This window comes from Falco biarmicus, chromosome 5 (genome assembly GCF_023638135.1).
Source record: "Falco biarmicus isolate bFalBia1 chromosome 5, bFalBia1.pri, whole genome shotgun sequence".
In the NCBI taxonomy this organism is placed as follows: domain Eukaryota; kingdom Metazoa; phylum Chordata; class Aves; order Falconiformes; family Falconidae; genus Falco; species Falco biarmicus.
Genome location: NC_079292.1, coordinates 66,828,731 through 66,848,529, shown reverse-complemented (window position 1 = coordinate 66,848,529; position 19,799 = coordinate 66,828,731). Strand labels below are relative to the sequence as shown.

Below are 19,799 nucleotides of genomic sequence, written 5' to 3'. Positions count from 1 at the left end.
TCATTTTGTACCTTAACCGTGTTCTGGCAAATAATTTATGCAACTTGACAACTTTGATGTCCATGGGATGTGCCAATGGAGTTGCCCTTCTGCTTAGCAATTCAAGTTCAATGGTTTTGTTCATATTGCATTCTAAATTACTCCTTGGTAAGTGAAATAGGTTTTGATCGAAAGATCAAAGTTTGAATGTTGTTTTTTTTTTTCTTAGCATTTTAGTTTTTGGCTGAAGAAAAAGAAATTAAGAAAAGATGGACTGGAATGCAAGATCACTCCAGAATGCTGAGGCAAAGAAGAACCTGCAAAATGAAGAAGCATGTCACAATCAGTTGCTTTGTAATGCACATGATTTTCCTCAGACAAACATCTGTTCCTCTAAAAATGCATGCACTTGTGCTGGAAATAACCAAATGGTGTATCTGCCAACTAGCAATGTTGCCTTCCCTTTTGTAAATTCTGAAGGACTCAAAACTTCAGATCAGGCCTTACCAGAAGCATCTGTAGCTGGTAATGATTTATTTATTTCTAAATACTCAGTTAATCGACATCCACCACCCTACTTACCAATAGCTCCAAAACCTCCCAATCATACACCACGTTTGCAGGCAGAGATGACTCGGGCTTCTTGGCCAAACTCTGACGCCTACTTTTGTCCCCTTAGACAGTTACCTCCCCTGTCTTCTCAAATAAACACTGGAAATAACATGAGGAATGTACTCCGGGAACCTCAGTATGTCACCACAAACAGTTACACTGTGCAGCCACAAATACTGCAGCATAATTCTGTGAGAACTACAACATTATATCAAAGTAACATTCATTCCCAGAATAATTCTGTGTCCCTTGGTACATCTGGGCACCATGTCCAAAGCCATATGTATCATCCCAACACTCAGTTTAAAGTTGTACAATCGCTGAATCAAGATACTGAAGCAAATGTCCAGCTGCTACAACAATATCGACCAAGTCAGTTGGGATCAGAAACTCCTAGAGGATGTTGTGCACCATCTTTGTTGCCTGCCAACTGTGATTCAAGAGCTGCAGCACAATCTTCAATAGGTGTTCCACATGCTGTTCAAAATGTGCCTAATGGATACGCCTTTAGCCAACAGAGGCACCCATCAGATCCAAAAAATGCTTCTGGTTTTAACAGTTTTCAGCAATGCTATCAGAAACAGCAATCTGGGTCAGTCAGTCAATCAGTTAGGAATGTCTGTAATTCAAGGGGAAATGTGACAGCAAATCGGCCCTTTAATGAAATGCCTGTGCCACCCACCGGCATTTCCAAAGAACTGTATGAGATTGTACAAGAAATGGAAACTCTTTCTTCAGTGACTGCTTCAAAGCAACTTAGTGAACCTGTTTCAGTTCAGGAAGGCCAGACTAGTAGTTTAACGAATAGGCCTGTTAATTCTCAAATTTGTTCAGCAGCAGCAGTAGATGGAAAAACAATTACAAAGGACAGATTAGTTTGGGAAGCTCAAAGGCTGCACACTATTAAAAAAAAATGTGTCCTGCTTGAAAGGATGCATCATTACAGAAGGAAACTCTTATCAGCTTCAGAACATGACAAAGGTACTCCCCTGCTTCCTCCAAGTTATCAGGCTACTGTTGCCAATTGTCTTCCGTGGATGCCCAATGGAACTCTATCACCTTCCCCATCTGAAACAGCGAAGACTGAGTGTCCAATACTTAACTCTTCACCTGAAGAAAAAAATGACAAAAAAGCTGATGCTGATAACAGAGGATTAGAGGTGACTCAAAGTGACTCTCAGGTGGAGCAAGGAAGCCTTTCAAGCCCTGCTCCTATTCCCTCTCAGAGCAAACTACCAACTCAATTAAATAATCTTGAGAGCACTCCCATACCAGAACAAAAGGATTCATATGCCTTGGCCTCATCTCAAAACTTTGTGACATCCTTGAACAATGCTTCATGTTTTAGTCAAGTGGATAGCTCTGTCAAAACAGCATCAAAGAATGTGCCAGCTAACCCCAAGAACTCATCATTTCTTCAGTTTGTATTGAGCAGCACAAATGTATTGAAAGAGAAGACAGCTGGTGCTACTGCTGATAAAATACTGACAAGTCTCTTGTGCAGTGAGAAACCACTGGTAGGTGTATCTGTCTCGGGTGGAAACTTACTAAAAGACACTAGTGAGAAGAATGTAGAAAGTGTGAAAGGTGAGCAGCCATTTATTGTTGACACAAACTCTTCTGTGTCAGAAACAACTGAATCTGGTGAAGTTAAATTCCAGAGTGATGTGGCTCAGAAAAAAACGCCATTTCCTGAAAATAAATCTGTTAAACAGAACAATTATCATTACTCTATGGAAGAGCTAACTGCATGCCTGGACTTGTGGAAAAAACATTCGTCAGAATCTGTAAGTGTGCAAAATAGTCAGGTAAATGAAAGTCCCACAGCAAATCAGATTTCACTGCACATCCAAAATGCAAAAAATAGAGAACAAAATAATGTTCTTGTTAGTACAGATGAAGCAATTTTGCCTGTAACAACTGCTTCTGTAGGACAAAAAGTTGATACTTTAAGTTGCAATTTCATAAAAAGCGTTGAACTCCAAGTTGCAGTTGTCTCTCCTTTAGTACTTTCCAAACAGAGAACACAGAGTGAGCAGGCAGACAAAGGTCCAACATCTGCAGGTAAAACTTCTCCAGTGATTGATTCAGGAAGCATATGTAGCTTGCAAGAAGAGGGGAAAAGTGGTTTAAGTGTGGTAAATACCAGTAAAGGAACAATAGATACTGCTAGGTCATCACCTAGTGATTGTGTTCTGGTACAGAAGGTGGACCCGCATTTGCAACAGCCAAAATTAGCTGATGGAAACATAGCAAAAACCAGCGTGAATGCAAAAGGTTCATATGGTGAAAACCAAAGGGAAGCTACTAGTCAATCGGCACAAGATGCCAGAGGAAATCTGCAGCCTGAATTACAAAACAAGCCACCTCTTCCTGAACTGGGCATAAATTTTTCTAGTCAAATTGTTCAGGAAGGTATAAAAGACCATAAAGACAAGCAAGCTGTGTTAGAGACAGGAGATGAATCCACAGCAGTGTTGGGAGAACAGATGTTTTGTATTTCTGGTGTATGTTCTCTTGTTGAAGGTGATAGATTTTATAACCCACAAATAGCAAGTATCTTCAAGTCAGTCCCTGAGACAAATGCACCAAATGGTACCTCATCAGAAGGAAATGCAACTGACCCAAGACAAAAGGAACGACAGCTGGACTTACGTAAAAATAAGCTGAGCAATAATGCTCCCCAGAAAGAGACCTTGCTGCAAAAGATGTTGAATGAATCGTCAAGCTGCATGAGGAAAGCGGGTAAGATTTTGGATGGTATCACAACTAGTAATTTGGAGAAAGGAAGCAGTGGCAGTCCTCTTAAAACAGTTTCTACCTCAGAACAAAAAAAGTCATTCAATGCATCTTTCAAGCATCCTAAAAATTACTTGGAAATGCTTGCTGGCATAAACCAGGAGCTAGCTCAACGTACACCAGATGTCTCAATCAGTGTAACTGCTGAAAGAAATGTGTTTGCTGTTCAAAGGGGCAACAATAAACAAAATAACATATCCAGTAAAACTAGCACAGAAAAAGACATGAACGTTTTTGGAGCAGAACCCATTAAATGTCTAAATGATCAGTTGTCCGAACTAGTGAAAGAGTTTCCGTATGGCATTGAAGGTGCCAATAGGCTGACAAAAGAACCAGTACAAAATGATTCTGTGGCTGAGCGGATGGAGAGTCAGCTTCAGAAAGAGACTCAGATCTGTGACAAGAATCCTCCTTCGAAGGATCCAGTAGATCAGATAAAAATTGTAGCATTAAGCGCTGATCAAATGCAAGAACTGTTTCCTGAACGCAACCCGAGTTCCTCTAGTGACAGCAAGACAGTAGTGAGTCAACAGTCAGAAAAGGCTTCAGCTGAGGAGAACCTTGAAGGTAGTATTCAGCCTCATCAGAGTCTATGTGAGAAGAAAGAAACCCCACAAAAAACCTCCAACCCCAGGAGAAAAAAAATTGAAAATTGTTCTTTAATGGGTTTGCTATCTGTAACACATACAACGCCCTGGAGTCCTGGTAAATTGGGAATGTCTGGTTCAGAGAAAAATGCTGATCAGCTTTCAAAAGCTGAAAATACTAGCTCTCTACAGAGACAAGAAGACAACAGTAAATCTGATGCTGAAATGAAGAACAGCTGTACAGTGGGAAACCTGCAGATTTCTGAAAAAATCCCAAATACTGATAGCAAAAATAAAAAAGATACTTGCGAATACACCTCTGTAATGAACAGAAAAGCTGAGCTAAAGGTGAATGATGAATGCAAATCACTTGCAACAGAACAGGAAAAAATTGGACCACTTAATTCCTCTGAGAACCAGGATGTTGATAAAGCTAAAAAGAGTAGCTGGAAGGAAGAGCTGCAAATTGACAGAGCGTTCCCATTGTTAGGCAAAGAACTTAATTCTGACAAAAAAGATCATCAGACAGCCTTGGAAGAGTTGTCAGAGAAAGCTGGCCATCCAGATGCAGACAACATAACCAAGTCATCTGAAAAGCAAGAGACAGTTTTCAAAATGGAGTCCCTTTCAAAAGATAAAACCAAACCAGGTTTGGCAGTGAAATCCAAAACTGATATTCACAAATGTACAGAGTCAGTAACTGTTGAAATTAAGCACGCTGAAGTCATTCAAGGACAAAAAATTAAAACCTGTCAAGAGAACTCATCTGAAGAACAGAACTGTAGGAAAGAAAAGGAGATACTTGGGCAAGATGTAGGAATTAACATCAAAGAGAAAGCCAAATTGTCAGCAGAAATAAAACATAAAAAGCTGAATGGTCATCGTGCTGATGCTATGAAGTTCCCATATTTTGGCGCTATAGACTTTAAGTCAAGAAACCCTAAATATTCTCCGCATAAATCTATGAAAGTTTATCCTTCACAGGAGCAGCCATACAAACGGAAGAGGAAAGAAAATGTGATTGGGAGGAGAGACCCTAAGAAAACAAAAGTGGAAGAGGAAAAACTGAAAGAATCTGAAGCAAAGAATTCCAAGCAGCTTTCACGTAATTGCACGGTAAATACTGACAAAGCTAAAAGACTCAAAGCAGAAAATGGCTGGAAATCAAAGAGTTCATTAGCAGATCTCTCTGTGCTTAAGCTACAGAGAAAAAGGGCTCGATCTACTACCGTCTCTAAAAACTACTTTTCTAACAAAGAGAGATGTCATGATGGTCAAAACGGAGACAAATGCTCTGAGAAAACGTTTCCTGATAAAAATTTGCTATATTTAAATAGAAGAAATAACAGATTAAAATTGCATCTTCAAAAGGAACCAAAAAAACACTATCTGAACAGAGTGGGATTTAAACGTATGGCACAGGAATGCATATATCTGACAAAATTGGAGACGTCACCTGTCAGACCTGTCCGGCATATAAAGCCCAAAGTGTCACAAAACGATGCAAAAAGAGGTGCTTCTCTCTCAGAAGTTGAGAAATCATGCAAAATAGAAGTACTTGAATTTAAGTTGTGTCCAGAGATACTGTTCAGAGAACCAAGCACTGGTGAAGAAAGCTTAGCCACAAAGAATTCCTTGGAAAGAGAGAAGGCCATTGTGGCAGGTATGATGCTATCTTGATTATTAATCTGTAAGTAAATTGATTTGCAAGTAAAAAGTATTTTTTATATATATATACTGCTTTTAAATTCATGGTACACAGAACTACAGAGTGAAAACGCGGGACTCGAGAAGCTGAAGGTTGCAATAGCTTAGCTAGCTTTCTGACAGACTGTAGCTGTGTGTTAAGCTGAAAAAGAATGAGTCTTTTTCCTTCAATTTAATGTTTTATTCCTTTTCCTTAAGTTTTACAGAATACAGAGTAGTTCAGAGCATGTCAGTTTCAAGTAAAATTGAGAAGGCTTAACCTGCTTGCACAAGGTAGCTTGTCTTGTTCATAGAAAGCAGATTCCCTTGGCGTAGTTACCAAAGGTGATCTGATCTGTGTTCAGCTTTCACCTGGTTGTAAATAAATCTGGCTGGGTAGATGGGGGAGGGGAAGATCTTTTGGAGCACTGAGATGGAGAGAGGGCTTGGGCCAGACGTATCCTGCACACTGTTTCTGTGACCTTTGCTGTGTATGCTTTAAGCTGCCTTCTTTGCTCCTCTTCTTCCCTATCCTGAATCTTTCAACGTTTAATATGGTGCATTGTGAAGCATATTTGTGTCAAATGTAGCATTTTGATTTTAGATAAAGCCAAATCTTAAGTTGTATGTATCAACACTTGTAGTCACTTTCACACCCAAATTTCCTTTTGCATGTGCTGGTCTATCTGCTAAAGCTTGATGCTGAATAGAGACCGAAACTTGTGATATACCAACCTCAAAACATTTTTTAAATTTTCTCTTTAGGTGTCAAAAGTAAAAAAGAAGATTGGTTAAAATGTAATCCAGTGAAGCAAAAAAAGCTGGAAGAGATCTTTACAGGTGAAATGACTCATTATTTATTTTGAAATATAAGTTAAATACTCTTTGCTTGATTTCAAATAGCTTGATTTACAGTAGCAAATCTTAATTAAGAATTTTAACTTACTCTTTACTAGCTCTGCTGCTGAAATGGAAGCTGTAGAGTGGACATATGAGTTTCAAAGATTTGTGGAGATTTTTATTGCTGTAAGAATTTGTTGTTGGAAACTATTGGAATTTTCCTGCCTACATGTGTGCAGTTGAATCAGAAGTAGCACTGGTGACAAGATGCAAGTACAATTTTAAACTGTAGGTAAAAACCAAGCTAACCCTTTCCCACTTTAAAATGTAGGAAGTAATGTAACAAAATCTAGTGTGAGCCGATAAACCAAAAACTGTTGTTTTAATTTTATTTGGCTTTCACAGCAAGTTGACGCTGTCTGTGCATACACCCATGCTCACAGGTACTGGGACCTTTGTGTCCCAATAGTATGGACAGGATTACTTGTATGACACACAGAGGGAAAGTGGTGCCACTATTACATCTTTCTTGTTTCTCTTGATTGGCAAATTACTTTTTAGATGGTCTTTTGTACCCTTTAGGAGTCAATAGTTTGAACAGTGACATCTTTAATCTCAAGATCTTGGTTGTTCCATCCTTTGTAAATCTTGAGTGAGGTTGCTCCCCACTGTCTTTGTTTCTTTGCTTTAGATACCTTTCTAGCTATAATCCTGTTTTCCTACTGGTCTCACAGGGAGCAAAATGATGCATTCAGCATGCTGTAACCTTGTTAGACTTATCAGAGTGCAAATCCTCTGCTGACAAGTTATCTGTGGTGTGGTCTTGATGCAGGCAATGCATTTTGCAGTTTTTACATCTTTTATTGCTGTCGCATGTGTCCTTGGCTATTGGTGCCTGTCATTAATTCTTTTAGCCCTTTGTCTTGTTTCTCTCTTGCTTTTACAAATGCACATCTTCATTCATACCTTTCTTAGTATTCTTTAGAAATCTCTCTTACAAAGACACCCAAACAACCATTTGGTGCTTAAGGATGCTTGGAGATTGATTTAAATCTGAGGTGCCTGGTGCTTTAGGAAGGATGTTTGTGGCATTCTTTTTGCAATGGATGGCCTTAAGTACCACATACATTAGGAGCAGTCATTTGATACTCTTCGACTTTTGGTTTAACCTCCCTCTTTGTCTGTCTTTCAGCTGAGGACAGTATTCCACTTGATACAGCTATACAGATCCTGGATGGCGGTGGTGAGGCTCCTCACACTCCAAACAAAGACTCAAAAGAGATGTTTCAGGCCTACAGGAAGATGTATCTGGAAAAAAAGATGCAAAAGCCATGATAGCACTCCTGTGTCATAGGTCTTATTCAATATAACTGGGAAAAACATGCCAACACTAAATGCTTTTTCCTGTTTACTTCATATTTCTGAATAATAGTAAAACAAAAAAAATATATTTTTTTGGTTGTTTGCAATTTCCCCCCCATTGCCTCATATTTGTGAATGATTGAGTTCTTATTTTGTGTTTGTTGCACAAATATGCTGAAAATGCCATTGTCAAATATATTGTTTCTTTTTGGCATATTTGAATCTCTTTTAAAAGATGCAGGAGTTAGTTGAACCTTGACAAAACCCCTCAAACTCACTTAAATTGTCATATTCTTTGTTTTCAGATTCTAGAAAATTTCTGCTTTCCATTGCTGGCAGTGGAAAAATATTGCTACTGGAAAGGGATTGCAGTGGATTCCCAAGCACTACACCTTCATTTTCTATTTATGCTAGTCTGGTTGTGGTGCTTCTAACAAGGCTTTCTGTTATTGTAGAAACTTTTTTTTTTTAAATGTAAACTGGGAATACAAATATAAAATCCTCAAAAAAACCATACAGGTCAGGGGATTCCACAAAGTATTTATGCTGCTATGTAGTTTTCTTACTTTTCTCTTTGTGGAACTTGTACAAATTGAACTCTCAGTTCTTCATCTGAACACAATGCTGTAAACCGATAGTTGACTAAGACTTCTCTTGTTTTTCTCTCCTCTCTTTTCACACTTAGAAGAAAAGTGCTGTTGTTGAAGCGCTGGGAGTTTGAATTCACTCCTGTCTGGACTACGTTGCTCGCTTTAACCAGACTGTAATTAATGTCTTTGTAAAATGTTCACTGTGACATAAGAGTTTTCTTTGTTGCTGGATATCTTTTGTTTAAGTGCCTTTTCATTATTGTTCAGAGTTTTGAATGAAATCATATTTTTTCAGAAATTTGGTACTTGATTCTTTCTATCTGTTTAAACCTTTATACTGAAAGTAAGAACTCAGTAGATATTTCACTGTATGATTTTTATACTTGAAATAAACTTTTGAAGGCTATGCCTTGTCTTTTTTTTTTTAGTTTAAAAGTATAAAGTTGTGTTTATTGCAGTTAATTAAAATAGTCATTTGAGATATTCCTGTAGATGCAAACCAGCTTTAAAATAAGTGCCAGATCTTTCTTCTTAAGAGGTTTCATAGTTGCAAGTGAGGACTGGACTTGAGTACAAGCTTTCTCTAGTGATCTCCTTAACAGCACATACTTACACTTCAGAAAACACCAGGAATGTTTTTCTCTTCAGCATCTTGCCCCCTCCCACCCAGCTCTGACTTGGAAATTAGTTGTCATGAGTACTTAAAAAGCCTTCAGTACTGCTCCATTTCTCAAGATCTGTGCTTGTAGGCATCTTGGCTACAATTACCCAGGGGAACGTAATGTTATAATTTCCTAGCTCTATCTGTATGCTGAATGAAAAATTGGCTTTTGGGGATGAAGTCCTCCCCTTACATCATGTGTATGTTTCTTCTCTCAAACTAGGGAACTGTTCAGGAGGTTAACTCCCTTTCTGTCTGGCACAGCTATCCCAATAACTTTTCTTGCTGCATGCCCAGCTATTAGTCTGGGGGGAACATTGCCACTGGAGGATTTTGTAATAATGTTGGCAACTCTGAGAAGGTTTTTGTTTGCATTTTCTTGAGAGTTTAGCGGCTGTATTAACTGCCTGTATTAAGGAAGATTCATTGTAGCCTTAAGTGTACCCAGTACAAACAAGACATAGTTCTGCCAAGTATTTGTTTTGGGTTTTGTTCTGCATAATGATACATGAGCCTGACTTAAATGCTTGAGTGAATTCTTTTCAATGGGAAATTATTCAATCCATCGACCCATGACGATTATATTCTAAATACTTGGAGAAGTTTGCTCACTGGCCCAGTGCACACAATAAGTGAGAATGCTAGTTTTGAGTCTCAGTGGCTGCATCTTCTTTCTTTTCTACCAAGGACTGAATCTTGGCTCTGTGACCATGTTTACACAATGACTTGTGCCTGCACTGCTTGGGTGCGGCTGGGATCTTTGGGGTAGAGTGGCCACATCCTGTCTGCTCGGTTCACGTGTTGGGTCACTAGCTATTCCGTAAGCCTTTGCACTTAAAGTACTTTGCACTTTATGGCATGCCTGTAGCCTGTGCTATGCTTGCTGTGTAATTCCAGCATGCACCTGCATACTTAGAGAACTGTACCAGATGCTCTAACTCTGCTGCCATTTCTCCTGCTTCTTATTGAATAGTGAATGCTGTACCACTTATCTAAAGGATGGCGCACCTATGTTTAGTTACAGTCGGGACATGTCCAAGGACCCTTATTGCCCCATGATGGATGTACAGACTGCTAAGTCCTTGGGTTGGTTGTCTTTAGAAGGGACATTTTGTCTTAGATTCCTGTTGTACATGCAACGTGGCGAAGATGGAGGCTTTGAACATGGCCACTAAGGAATAGAGTCTGCGCAGAGACAGCTCCTCAAGGACAATGTCCAGGCACAAGATATGTTCATGTTGTTAACTTGATCCCTGTCCTGCCTGCCTTGGTTGGGTGCTGTAGGGATGAGGCTTTGCCTGGTGAGGCCCCCCCAGCCTTGCCAGTCATAACCTCCCTTGGCTTCTTGCTTCTGTTTCAGTTTTACGTTGCTATGGCACTAGTAAGTCAAGTGCATGGGAAAGGGTGTTGGGACTGTAAAACAGCCTGCATCATCATGCACCTCAAGCCTTCCCATGTCCCTGGGGGACTATCCTCTGTCCTCCAATTATAAATGCTAGTAAAAAAGTCATAAATAGCATTCTCCTTAAAAATAAAATTAAAGTCCCTCTGCCATAGCAACACTTGTTCAACAGACTACAAGCTGAAATCTGGAAAAAATAATCTTTGTAACAAAGTAATCTTGCAGTAAGTCACCACAGAAGATGGTCTTCAGACCAAAATGGGGAGATACAGCTAATAAGGAGTAAAACAGTACTCTGCATGTTAATTGGCTCATAGTGCCTTTCCCTTACGTCCCATTAGATATTTTTCAGAAAGAAATCAGCCGCAACTGTACTCTCACCCAGTAACTTTGGACTCTTGACCAATATCAAGCAAAACCTGTAGAAGTGTAGTGGGTTTGCATGGCAAGGTTTTGGTAGCAGGGGAGCTTCTGTGGGGAGCTGCTAGAAGCTTCCCCTATGTCTGGTGGAGCCAATGCCAACCAGCTCCAAGATGTACTCACCACTGGCCAAGGCTGAGCCCATGAATGATGGTGGTGGTAGTGCCTCTGGGATAACATATTTAATAAGGCCAGGGGGAAAACAGTCTTCAGAGCAAATTGCAGCAAAAGAGAGAAGTGAGAATATGCAAGAGCAACTCTGCAGACACGCAGGTCAGTGAAGAAGGAGGGGGAGGAGGTGCTTCAGGTGCTGGAGCAGAGATTCCCTTGCAGCCTGTGGTGAGGACCTGTGGCGAGGCAGGCTGTGACCATGGTGGAGCAGATATCCACCTGCAGCCCATGGAGGAGCCCACACTGGAGCAGGTGAGTGCCCAAAGGAGGCTGCAACCTGTGAGAAGCCCATACTGAAACAGGTTTGCTGGCAGGACCTGTGACCTTGTGAAGGACCTGCAGCCCATGGGAAAGACATGTTGGAGAAGTTAATGGAGAACTGTCTTCTGTGGGAGGGACCCAATACTGGAGCAGGGGAAGAGTGTGAGGAGGAAGGAGTGACAGAGGCAACATGTGATGAACTGACCGTGAGCCCCATTCCCGGTCCCCTGTGACACCTGGGGGGAGGAGGTAGAGAAATTGGGAGTGAAGTTAAGCCCAGGAAGAAGGGAGAGGGGTGAAGGTGGTTTAAATTTTTTATTTTAGTTCTCATTATCCTACTCTGATTTGATTGGTAGTAAATTCCCTAAGTGAATCTGTTTTGCCTGTGACGATAATTGCTTGAGTGATTCCTTATCTTGACCCACGAGCCTTTTGTTTTATTTTCTCTCCCCTGTCGGCTTAAGGAGGGGGAGTGATAGAGTGGCTTTGGGGGGCACCAGGCATCCAGCCAGGGTCACACCACCACCCCCCACGAGAAGGTAACACTGATTGCTGCGATGGAGAGACGGAACGCAGCTTGATGCAAACAAATGTTGATTTATTGTACACAATCACGAGTTTATATATGTTTTCAGAAGCTGCACGCTTTAAACAGATTGGTTCTTTAAGCTAAGCATTGCATACTAGACAATCCCCGATTGGTTAACAACAAACAAAGGACACTTTAAGTAAGTTTCTACAGTCAGCAATTAGCACAAACTTTGTTACTTCTCCTTTGGCACCATCTGTTCCTCATCTCCTTATCTCTCTCGGCATGACTCATCCTGTTGGTTGTTATCTGTTCACATTCCTTGTCCTCCCAAGGTTTATAGCCGACAAGTTCTAACATGTCCCCATTTGGACTGTACTCGGAGACTGGCTCCTCAGGCCTTGTCCCACAGCTGATGGCTGGTTCGAGATGGAGAAAAATGGTGAGTCCTTCCTTCCCCCAACACTGTGGTAAAGGCAAGAAGTCAGCCCTCGGGTTAGCCCACAGGTTGGTATACATGTGGTTTCCAGCTAGCCACAAGAGATGCTGGCTTATACCTTACTAGGGAACAATATGGAATGAAGTTAGGGTGCTGTATTTGGGCCAAAACAACAGTCTCTTGCTCTTTAGAATTTCAGATACTGTCCTGAACTTCAGGCACTGCAGAAACAAGATGCAGTGTTACCAGAAGCAATAGAAGAATAGGCAAGAAAAAGAAGAATAGGCAAGGAGAATTTATTGCAGGATTCAACTTTCAACTGAACCAAAATTAAGTTTGGTGCTTGTTCATGCTCAAAGACATAAGGAAATAGAAAGAACAGTAGCAATACAAACCTGAAAGATGTTGTTAGGTCCATAGTGTTGTCTCAGGAGGACCTTGAGGAACAGACAAAACAATATAGATTTGAAATATCAGACTGCAAATACAATGGATACATATGAAGACTAAGATAAATACCTGTGTGTGCAATCATTCTGCAAGTAGCAAGAAAAAAGAATGCTCTTCTTAGACCCCAGCAGGAGATAGATTGTGGCCCACCATGGAAATCTGTCTTCCAGGACATTTAATTAGAACCAAAATGAAAGTAAAAAATATTTGATGGGCATAGCAGACATATTCTGTAGGTGGATGGAGGTTTTCCTAATACAAACTAGTAGGACTGCAACAACAGCTTGTCAGCTGGTAGAATTGGCATTTTCCTATAAATGGGAAAATCCTAACTGGATCTGGCAGTATGCTTTACAGGAAACTACCGCAAAACTGTCCATAAATATAATGTGTAAGAGATTAATGTTCCTTGCTGCACACAGTTCTTAGTGCAGGAGGAAGAGACAAATGGAATCATCATACCAATATTAAGAATCCCTGTGTCAGTAAATCAGCAAAGATCATCTGCTTCCAAATAGGAGTAAATATCAACACAGTAAGAAAAAGACGATAACAAGACAGCAAAAATCATATAGGTAGAAAAAAACCCAGGTCTTTTTCTGTTCATTATCACAACTGGCTTGCCAAGGCATATTGACAAAGGGAAAATTGTCTGATCTTATCAACATGGAATAAATTGTTCAGTGGCAGTTATCCTTGAGATATGTCAGGGGTTGTTATACATTTGTAATTTGTCAAGCTCCATAAACAAATGTCCTTTAATGAAATTTGCAGTTTGGGATGCCATATTCAGCAGGTTGCTGTTATTTTAAACTGCTCTATGCAGTTTCAGTCTCCAGTGTATTAACGTCGTAGTAATTTTGCCAATATTAGAATATCTTTGATAAATTGCCGTGACTGATAAATTGGCCGCTGTCCATTCAGACAGCTGCTCAGAGGAAAATACCTGTAAGGAGCAGCATGATGACTACAAGGGGGACCTACAGGAAACAGCATAAAAAGCCTGAAGACCATCTGCTCCATAGAAGAAGCACTCTGGATACATGCACAGAAGTTGCATGTTAACATCAAACCTCTTGTTATGGTCATGCTGGCTTGGCACGGACCTGCACAGCAACAGACCAAACACGACCATCTCTGGTGCTCTCTGCTTCACCTATGGGCATCTCCAGCAGCTGCAGTATAGATGGGTAGCTCGGCAGAAGACCCAGCAAGAAAAGCTTTCTGTTGGGAAACCTGATGTTGCTTCTCAGCATTTCTGTTCTGCATCTCATGCAGCTAACTGTGGTGAACCTGTTCTGATGTACAAGTACATCCAAAGCAAATTTCTTCTCTGATAAGACCTTAAACAGCTACAGACAAGACTTAAACATGTGTAAGTCCCTAAACCTTAGATTTAAAAATATTATGACAAAAAGATAGTCTTTATAGAAAGAATATGGGAAAGAGAGCTCAAATAAAGCACAAAATTACAACATGCTTTAATATCTGGAAATGACTATATATAAAAATAAGGTTAGTTCTAAGGGTTTAATGGCTCTGTAAACTTTGCTGATTTTGTGGTATTAATGTTGAAAGACATCTTTATACTCTGCTATAACAATATATATTCTGGGTAGCTCACTACTGTCTCTCACCTAGACGTGTTTTGATGTAATGAGGAACATGAAAGAGATGTTTAGTAATGACTGCAACCCGAGGATACTTGTACTACGAGTAATATACTTGTAATACTAGCCCCAGAATGCTTTTGACTTGTATTTATTTGGCACTGAGATGACAGGTTTCCATACACAGTGTAAAGAAGGGCTCTCAAGGAAAAAAAAACAACCAAAAACCAAAGAAGGTAAGTCTTATTACTGTCCAGTGGAGATGCACTCTGCTGGATTAGTGCAAGTGGCTTTCAGCTTTTCTGTACTCCTGGGATGTTTTGTTGCAAGGGATATAAGAAACTGCAGAGAGATGTTCTGCAGTATTTTGACGAGAACCTTGCTTACTCAGTGGTCTGTGTGTTGGGAACAGAGAAGGGCCAAATGCATAGTCAATGGTGACTGGATGTATGGACGCTATAGCTGCAAGTGCTGTCTCCTACATGGAGCTGGTCAGAGGTCTTCCTGGGATTTCAGCAGAAGAAGTCCCTGCTGTCTTTCTGTAGCCCTGTCTTCTTTGTAACTCTTTCTTGGTTGCTACACACATTCATGATTAATTCTGATGTGGATACAACTTATAGAAAGCACAAAGTGGATTAAAACTGTGCCATTTTGCTTCTTGAAGCTTCTCTTTTGAAAGATCTGACTTTTGAAAGGTGACTGAGAGGTCAACTTCTTGATGAATAAACTTGAAATTAGCAAACAGGTATGTGTTTGCAGAGCTCCTTGGTTTAGTCAGGCTGAGATGTCCCTTTGGTTCTGACTCTAGGCAATGCCTTAATGAGAGAGTCTGGGAAGAAACCTGGAGGGTAAAACATTATAACAGCATGCTAGTGGTTTCTTATTTGATTAATAAAATGGACTGATTTTTTTCCCCTGACAATAGGTATATAATTTTGTATTGGATGTTAGTGGCAAGGTTTTGGCAGTGGGGATGCTGCAGGGGGTGCCTCTGTGGAAGGAGGCCAGGAGATGCCCTGGCTCCAGCTGGGTCCACAATGCATCCACCTCAGAACACAGCTGTGACCATGACCCAGACTGGTGGTTCCTCTAGAATAACATATTTAAGAGAGGGTAGAGGACACCAAAGAGAGAATGAGAAACAAAAGAATGAGAAACAGTAGAAGGAGCACCAAAGTTAGAGGAGGAGGTGCTCCATGGTAGAGCAGATATTCCCTAAGTAACTGCTGCCCATGGAGGACCCAGACTAGAGAAAATACTTCCTCAGAGGGACTGCGGCCCATGGATGAGCCTATGACAAAGCAGGAACACCCTCAAAGAGACTGCAGGTCATGGAGGACCTATGCTGGAGCACAGGAAAGAGCAGCAGAGAAACTTCAATGGTTTGATCCCAACTCCCTGCACTGCCTGTTGCCTCAATGCAGGGACTGAATGTGGTCTGCAGTGGTAACAAGGCAGGAGGAGAAGTGCCTGGAGTGATGGAGTGAAGCTGGGCCTGGGAATGGGGGAGGAAAAGTGTTTTCCCTGTGTATAAACGTTCGTTTCTTTTTTTTTGAAAGAAAAATCCAAATCAGTACTCAAATATTTATATTAATTGGCAATGAATTAAGTTAAATTCCCTAAGACAAGTCTGTTTTGCCCATGACAGTAATTGGGAAGTGATCCTGCTGTCTTTATCTGAACCTGAGTTTTCCATTTCTTTTTTTGCTATTTCCTTCCCATCCTACTGAAGGATGAATGAGCAGGCTGTGATCCACTGCAGATTTAAAGGAGAAAATCACTATGCCTTGAGGAAGCCGTGAACTTCTCTGTGACAGTAGTGCACAAGGAGGTGAAGAACATAAAATCCACTCCTTACCCATGGCCAGGATGTTATATTACCATGTAGTCCATGTCCTCTAGTCCTAGGCATGCTCTAGCTCCCAGGATGCCCAGAAGCTGTGACACCTTTGCTCAGTGCATAATGTTACCCATAACCATAGCAAAAGGGCTGTTTATTCCCCAAAAGGGAAATGACAGCAGAAGCACAGGCATGAAAAATCATCATCACGTGATCGTATCTGTTCAAGGGTTGTTAAACTTGTTTCACAAGCAGAGCTCCGAAAGCCCCCGTAAGGCCTGCTGGAGTTCCCACACTGTGAGCTTGTGTTTTCACACCCCTGAGGGTTTAGCAGTAGAGAAACCTCTGCCAGGGGAGGGGAAGGCAGCTTCTATTCCCATAGTTGACTGTCCATTTTTTCCAGCAAGCAAAGAGCCCAAAAGAAAAATATCAGGTCTTGGTTTCTTCTCAAGGCTGTGTTCACCATTCTCAGTTTTCTTTTAAGTGATTCCATTCTGCTATCCCTGTGTGAAAAGGTTTTAAGTTTCTTTCTTTTGTTAGCATGCCTAAAATAAAGAGGCTTCCTTTTTGTTTCATTTTTGTGGTACAAGCAACTGTGAAAGGTAATGCTTTACAGTAGACACTTAGAACTCTACTATTATGGTTTTTACTAATGTATAGAGGCAACACTTAGACCAAATCGTACCAGTTGGAAATAGCCCAGTGGGACAGAGCTCAGAAATGAGACACATCAGAATTAAGGAATGAAATAAGACTTTCCCCCCAAAATGAGTTTAAAAACAAGTAAGAAAGTATATCCACTTGCCTTAGTTGGGAGACTTGTTCTATGTATTTGTCATAAGATTATAGAAGGAGAATTCTGCTCTGAAATAAGTGTTCTCCTGTCATGACTTCTATTACTCCAGTGGTCCTTTCAATAGGGACAGGTTTCCATTAAGAGCTTGGTGACAGGGCACGTTTTCTGTCATCTCCAGGAGAGTGGCCACCTGCTAGCAAGATCTAACGACTTAATTTCCAGTTGTTTGTAGCTTCAAAGTCGTATCTAGTACATACACCGATTTCTGGATTCTTTATGTCCTTTGTGCAACATATCCCTCTTAATTTATCATCATTAATTTATCATCATTAAAGCCGATCTAAATTCTTGAAAATTAATTGCTGAAGAAGCCAGCTTTCTCTAGAGCAGTTTGCCTGAATTCTGCACTCCCAGCTTTTGTCTAGGAGACAGCTATGAACATGGCAATGGGTGTCTTTGTCCCAGCTACATCATTCTGTAGCCTGTGGAAAAGACTTTTTTTTTTCTTTTTTTTTTGGCAGAAGGTCATTAAAATGGTTCTTAAACTGGAGATTTTTATTAAAAATAACCTCATGTTATATTATGTACTCATGCAAGAGGTTTTTGGTAGAGTCTGATGTGAATGCAGAAGCACACATACAGAGAAGAAAAACTGGTCTATAAGCTTGTGGTTTGTAAACTGTTAAATAATGTTTAAAGTCTCTCCCCCCCTTTCTGTTGCATGTCAGTGGCCTCATATTCTTTCTTTACAACTTCTGACAAGTCATTTTCCCTTCTCTCTCAGTTTTTGTAAGAGAAAAGCTGGAAGCAGTGGGGAGTCATAGACCCTTGCTACAGAAAAGGGACCGTTGAGCTGAGACAGGCCAGTGACAAAACTGCCAAACCAGCACAAACATATTTAGCATTTCTTCAAATGGGGCAGAGACTGGCCAAATCACTGACTTAGTATAACTGTAAAGCAGTAATAAAATTGCTGACACAGCATTAATATATTTAGCTAATTAACTCCTTTCTGGTAGACCATAAGGTCGATGTTGCAAAATGACTGTGGTTAAACCAGCTGCAGAGCAAGAGTGAAGTGACTGGTTATCTCTGGGCGAGCCTGGGGAGCTGACTCCTCAGGAGGGCTGCTGCAGGATGCTGGTGGAGTGAAGGGTTGCCCCTGGGACAGATTCAGAGCTGACTCTCCAGGAGTGATGAGCAATCTGACTGCATAAATAAGGAGGTACAGAAAGTCACAGGTCACTGAAAGTGAGAGGGTAAAATGCAGAATCAAAGACCAAGAGGTCTCAGCAGAATAGGATCAACACTGTAAATCCCACTGTCTGGGAATCCACACCTATGAAGACAAACGTCTTCTCCAGGCCACCTTAACGCATGAGGTAGGACACGTGTCATAAGCGCGGAACCTATGGGCCAACAGCTGCCCCTTGCAGACCTTCTTGAGCTGGGACAACTCCGATTTTGGGAGTGCTTGTCATCCTAATAACACCATTTTTCTAATATTTCTCATACCTGCATACTGCTAAGTTTGTTGTATTTACATACTTTTTAGGTTTAGGCAAACATAACTGGCATAATTGTATGTCATAATTTCCTTACCCTTGTAGTACTTGAGTTTATTGGGGAATTTCTCAGAGTAGGAGACTGCAAACAGTGTGGGGTTGGAGCCTGGGAAGGCAGATACCATGTGAAGAGGCAGACACCTAGTGTGTTCAGCCTGCAGATCTGTCTTTCAAGACCGGAGGTGTATCAAAGGGCACCTGCACCGCTTGCAGTAAATGTATAAGGAGAATTTATTCTGTCTTTCACAGACAATAAACTTATTCCTACTTTACTGTAAGGAAGGAAAAGAGGATACTTTCCTAAAAGAAAGCAAAAGACGTTCTGCAGTCACTAGCTGGCAGTGGGGAACTAACCTGCCTGGGAACGATGAAACAGATCAAGGTCTTAAAGGATGGGTTAGGATGGGTTTGGTACCACGCTCTGGGTGATGCTCTGTTTATGCTGAAGTATAACAGAGATGGCACGGCCTGTTCTGTTCTGCTGATGGTACTAAAGTAAGAGATAGGAGGAATGTACTCTGAGCTATATAGCAGTCATAAATAAAGAAAAGGTGGGCATTTGAAGGACATAAGAAGGCCATGAGCCAAGAAGTTTTGCAAGCTCCAGAAACTAGGTTGTTGAACAAAGTTAAGAGTTCAAGCCAGGAAGAAGATGAAGCAACCCCCAAAAGTAAGGCCAAAGAATGGAACGAACACCCAAAAGGCTCCCCAAAGGCTATTCTAGAAGACTTTGCCTCAAGCTCTGCCCAAACCCCACCTATTATGAATATGATGATTAGATGTCGAAATTAAATGAGTATGTATGTAAAGATGTTGTAACCTCTCAGGAAAACTGTATAAATTACCTGACTTTCGCCAAAAACTTTGGAGCTAGTTTGTCCGGTGCGAGCCGGCTAGCCCCCCAACATTGCATTAAATAAATACCTTTGCTGCTTAAAGACAAAATTGTCTCTGAGCAGTTACTCTGTGCTTTTTTGGCATCAACTACAGTAAACCAAAGGAATAGGGATTATTGTACAAAGGGATTAAAATGAAGAGAATAAAATTATTGTAAAAAGAGGATTCAGGAAGGAGCAATCCTAAGAGAACTGGATGAGAAAAGGCAGAAACTGTACAAGAAAAAAAAAATGTTTAAGCTGTGGTATATCCAGTGAAATTAGTGTGTTATTAAACTGAGCTCTGGATATAATTACTAAATCC

General features: G+C 40.7%; 1 protein-coding gene across 4 annotated transcripts in view; it reads left to right on the top strand.

The window, feature by feature from the left end:
- The window catches only part of RESF1 (retroelement silencing factor 1), a 39,398-nt gene extending 30,537 nt beyond the window's left edge, over window positions 1–8,861 (top strand). For 3 of the 4 annotated variants that reach the window (XM_056339314.1, XM_056339316.1, XM_056339315.1), the window contains 3 exons: window positions 209–5,640; window positions 6,429–6,503; window positions 7,696–8,861. In XM_056339314.1, the coding sequence (XP_056195289.1) occupies window positions 249–5,640; window positions 6,429–6,503; window positions 7,696–7,838 (5,610 nt within the window). In that variant the 5' untranslated portion in view covers window positions 209–248 and the 3' untranslated portion in view covers window positions 7,839–8,861. The remainder of the gene's footprint in view (window positions 1–208; window positions 5,641–6,428; window positions 6,504–7,695) is intronic. The other variant, XM_056339317.1, reaches the window with a different exon arrangement.
- The last annotated feature ends 10,938 nt before the right edge of the window (window positions 8,862–19,799 follow it).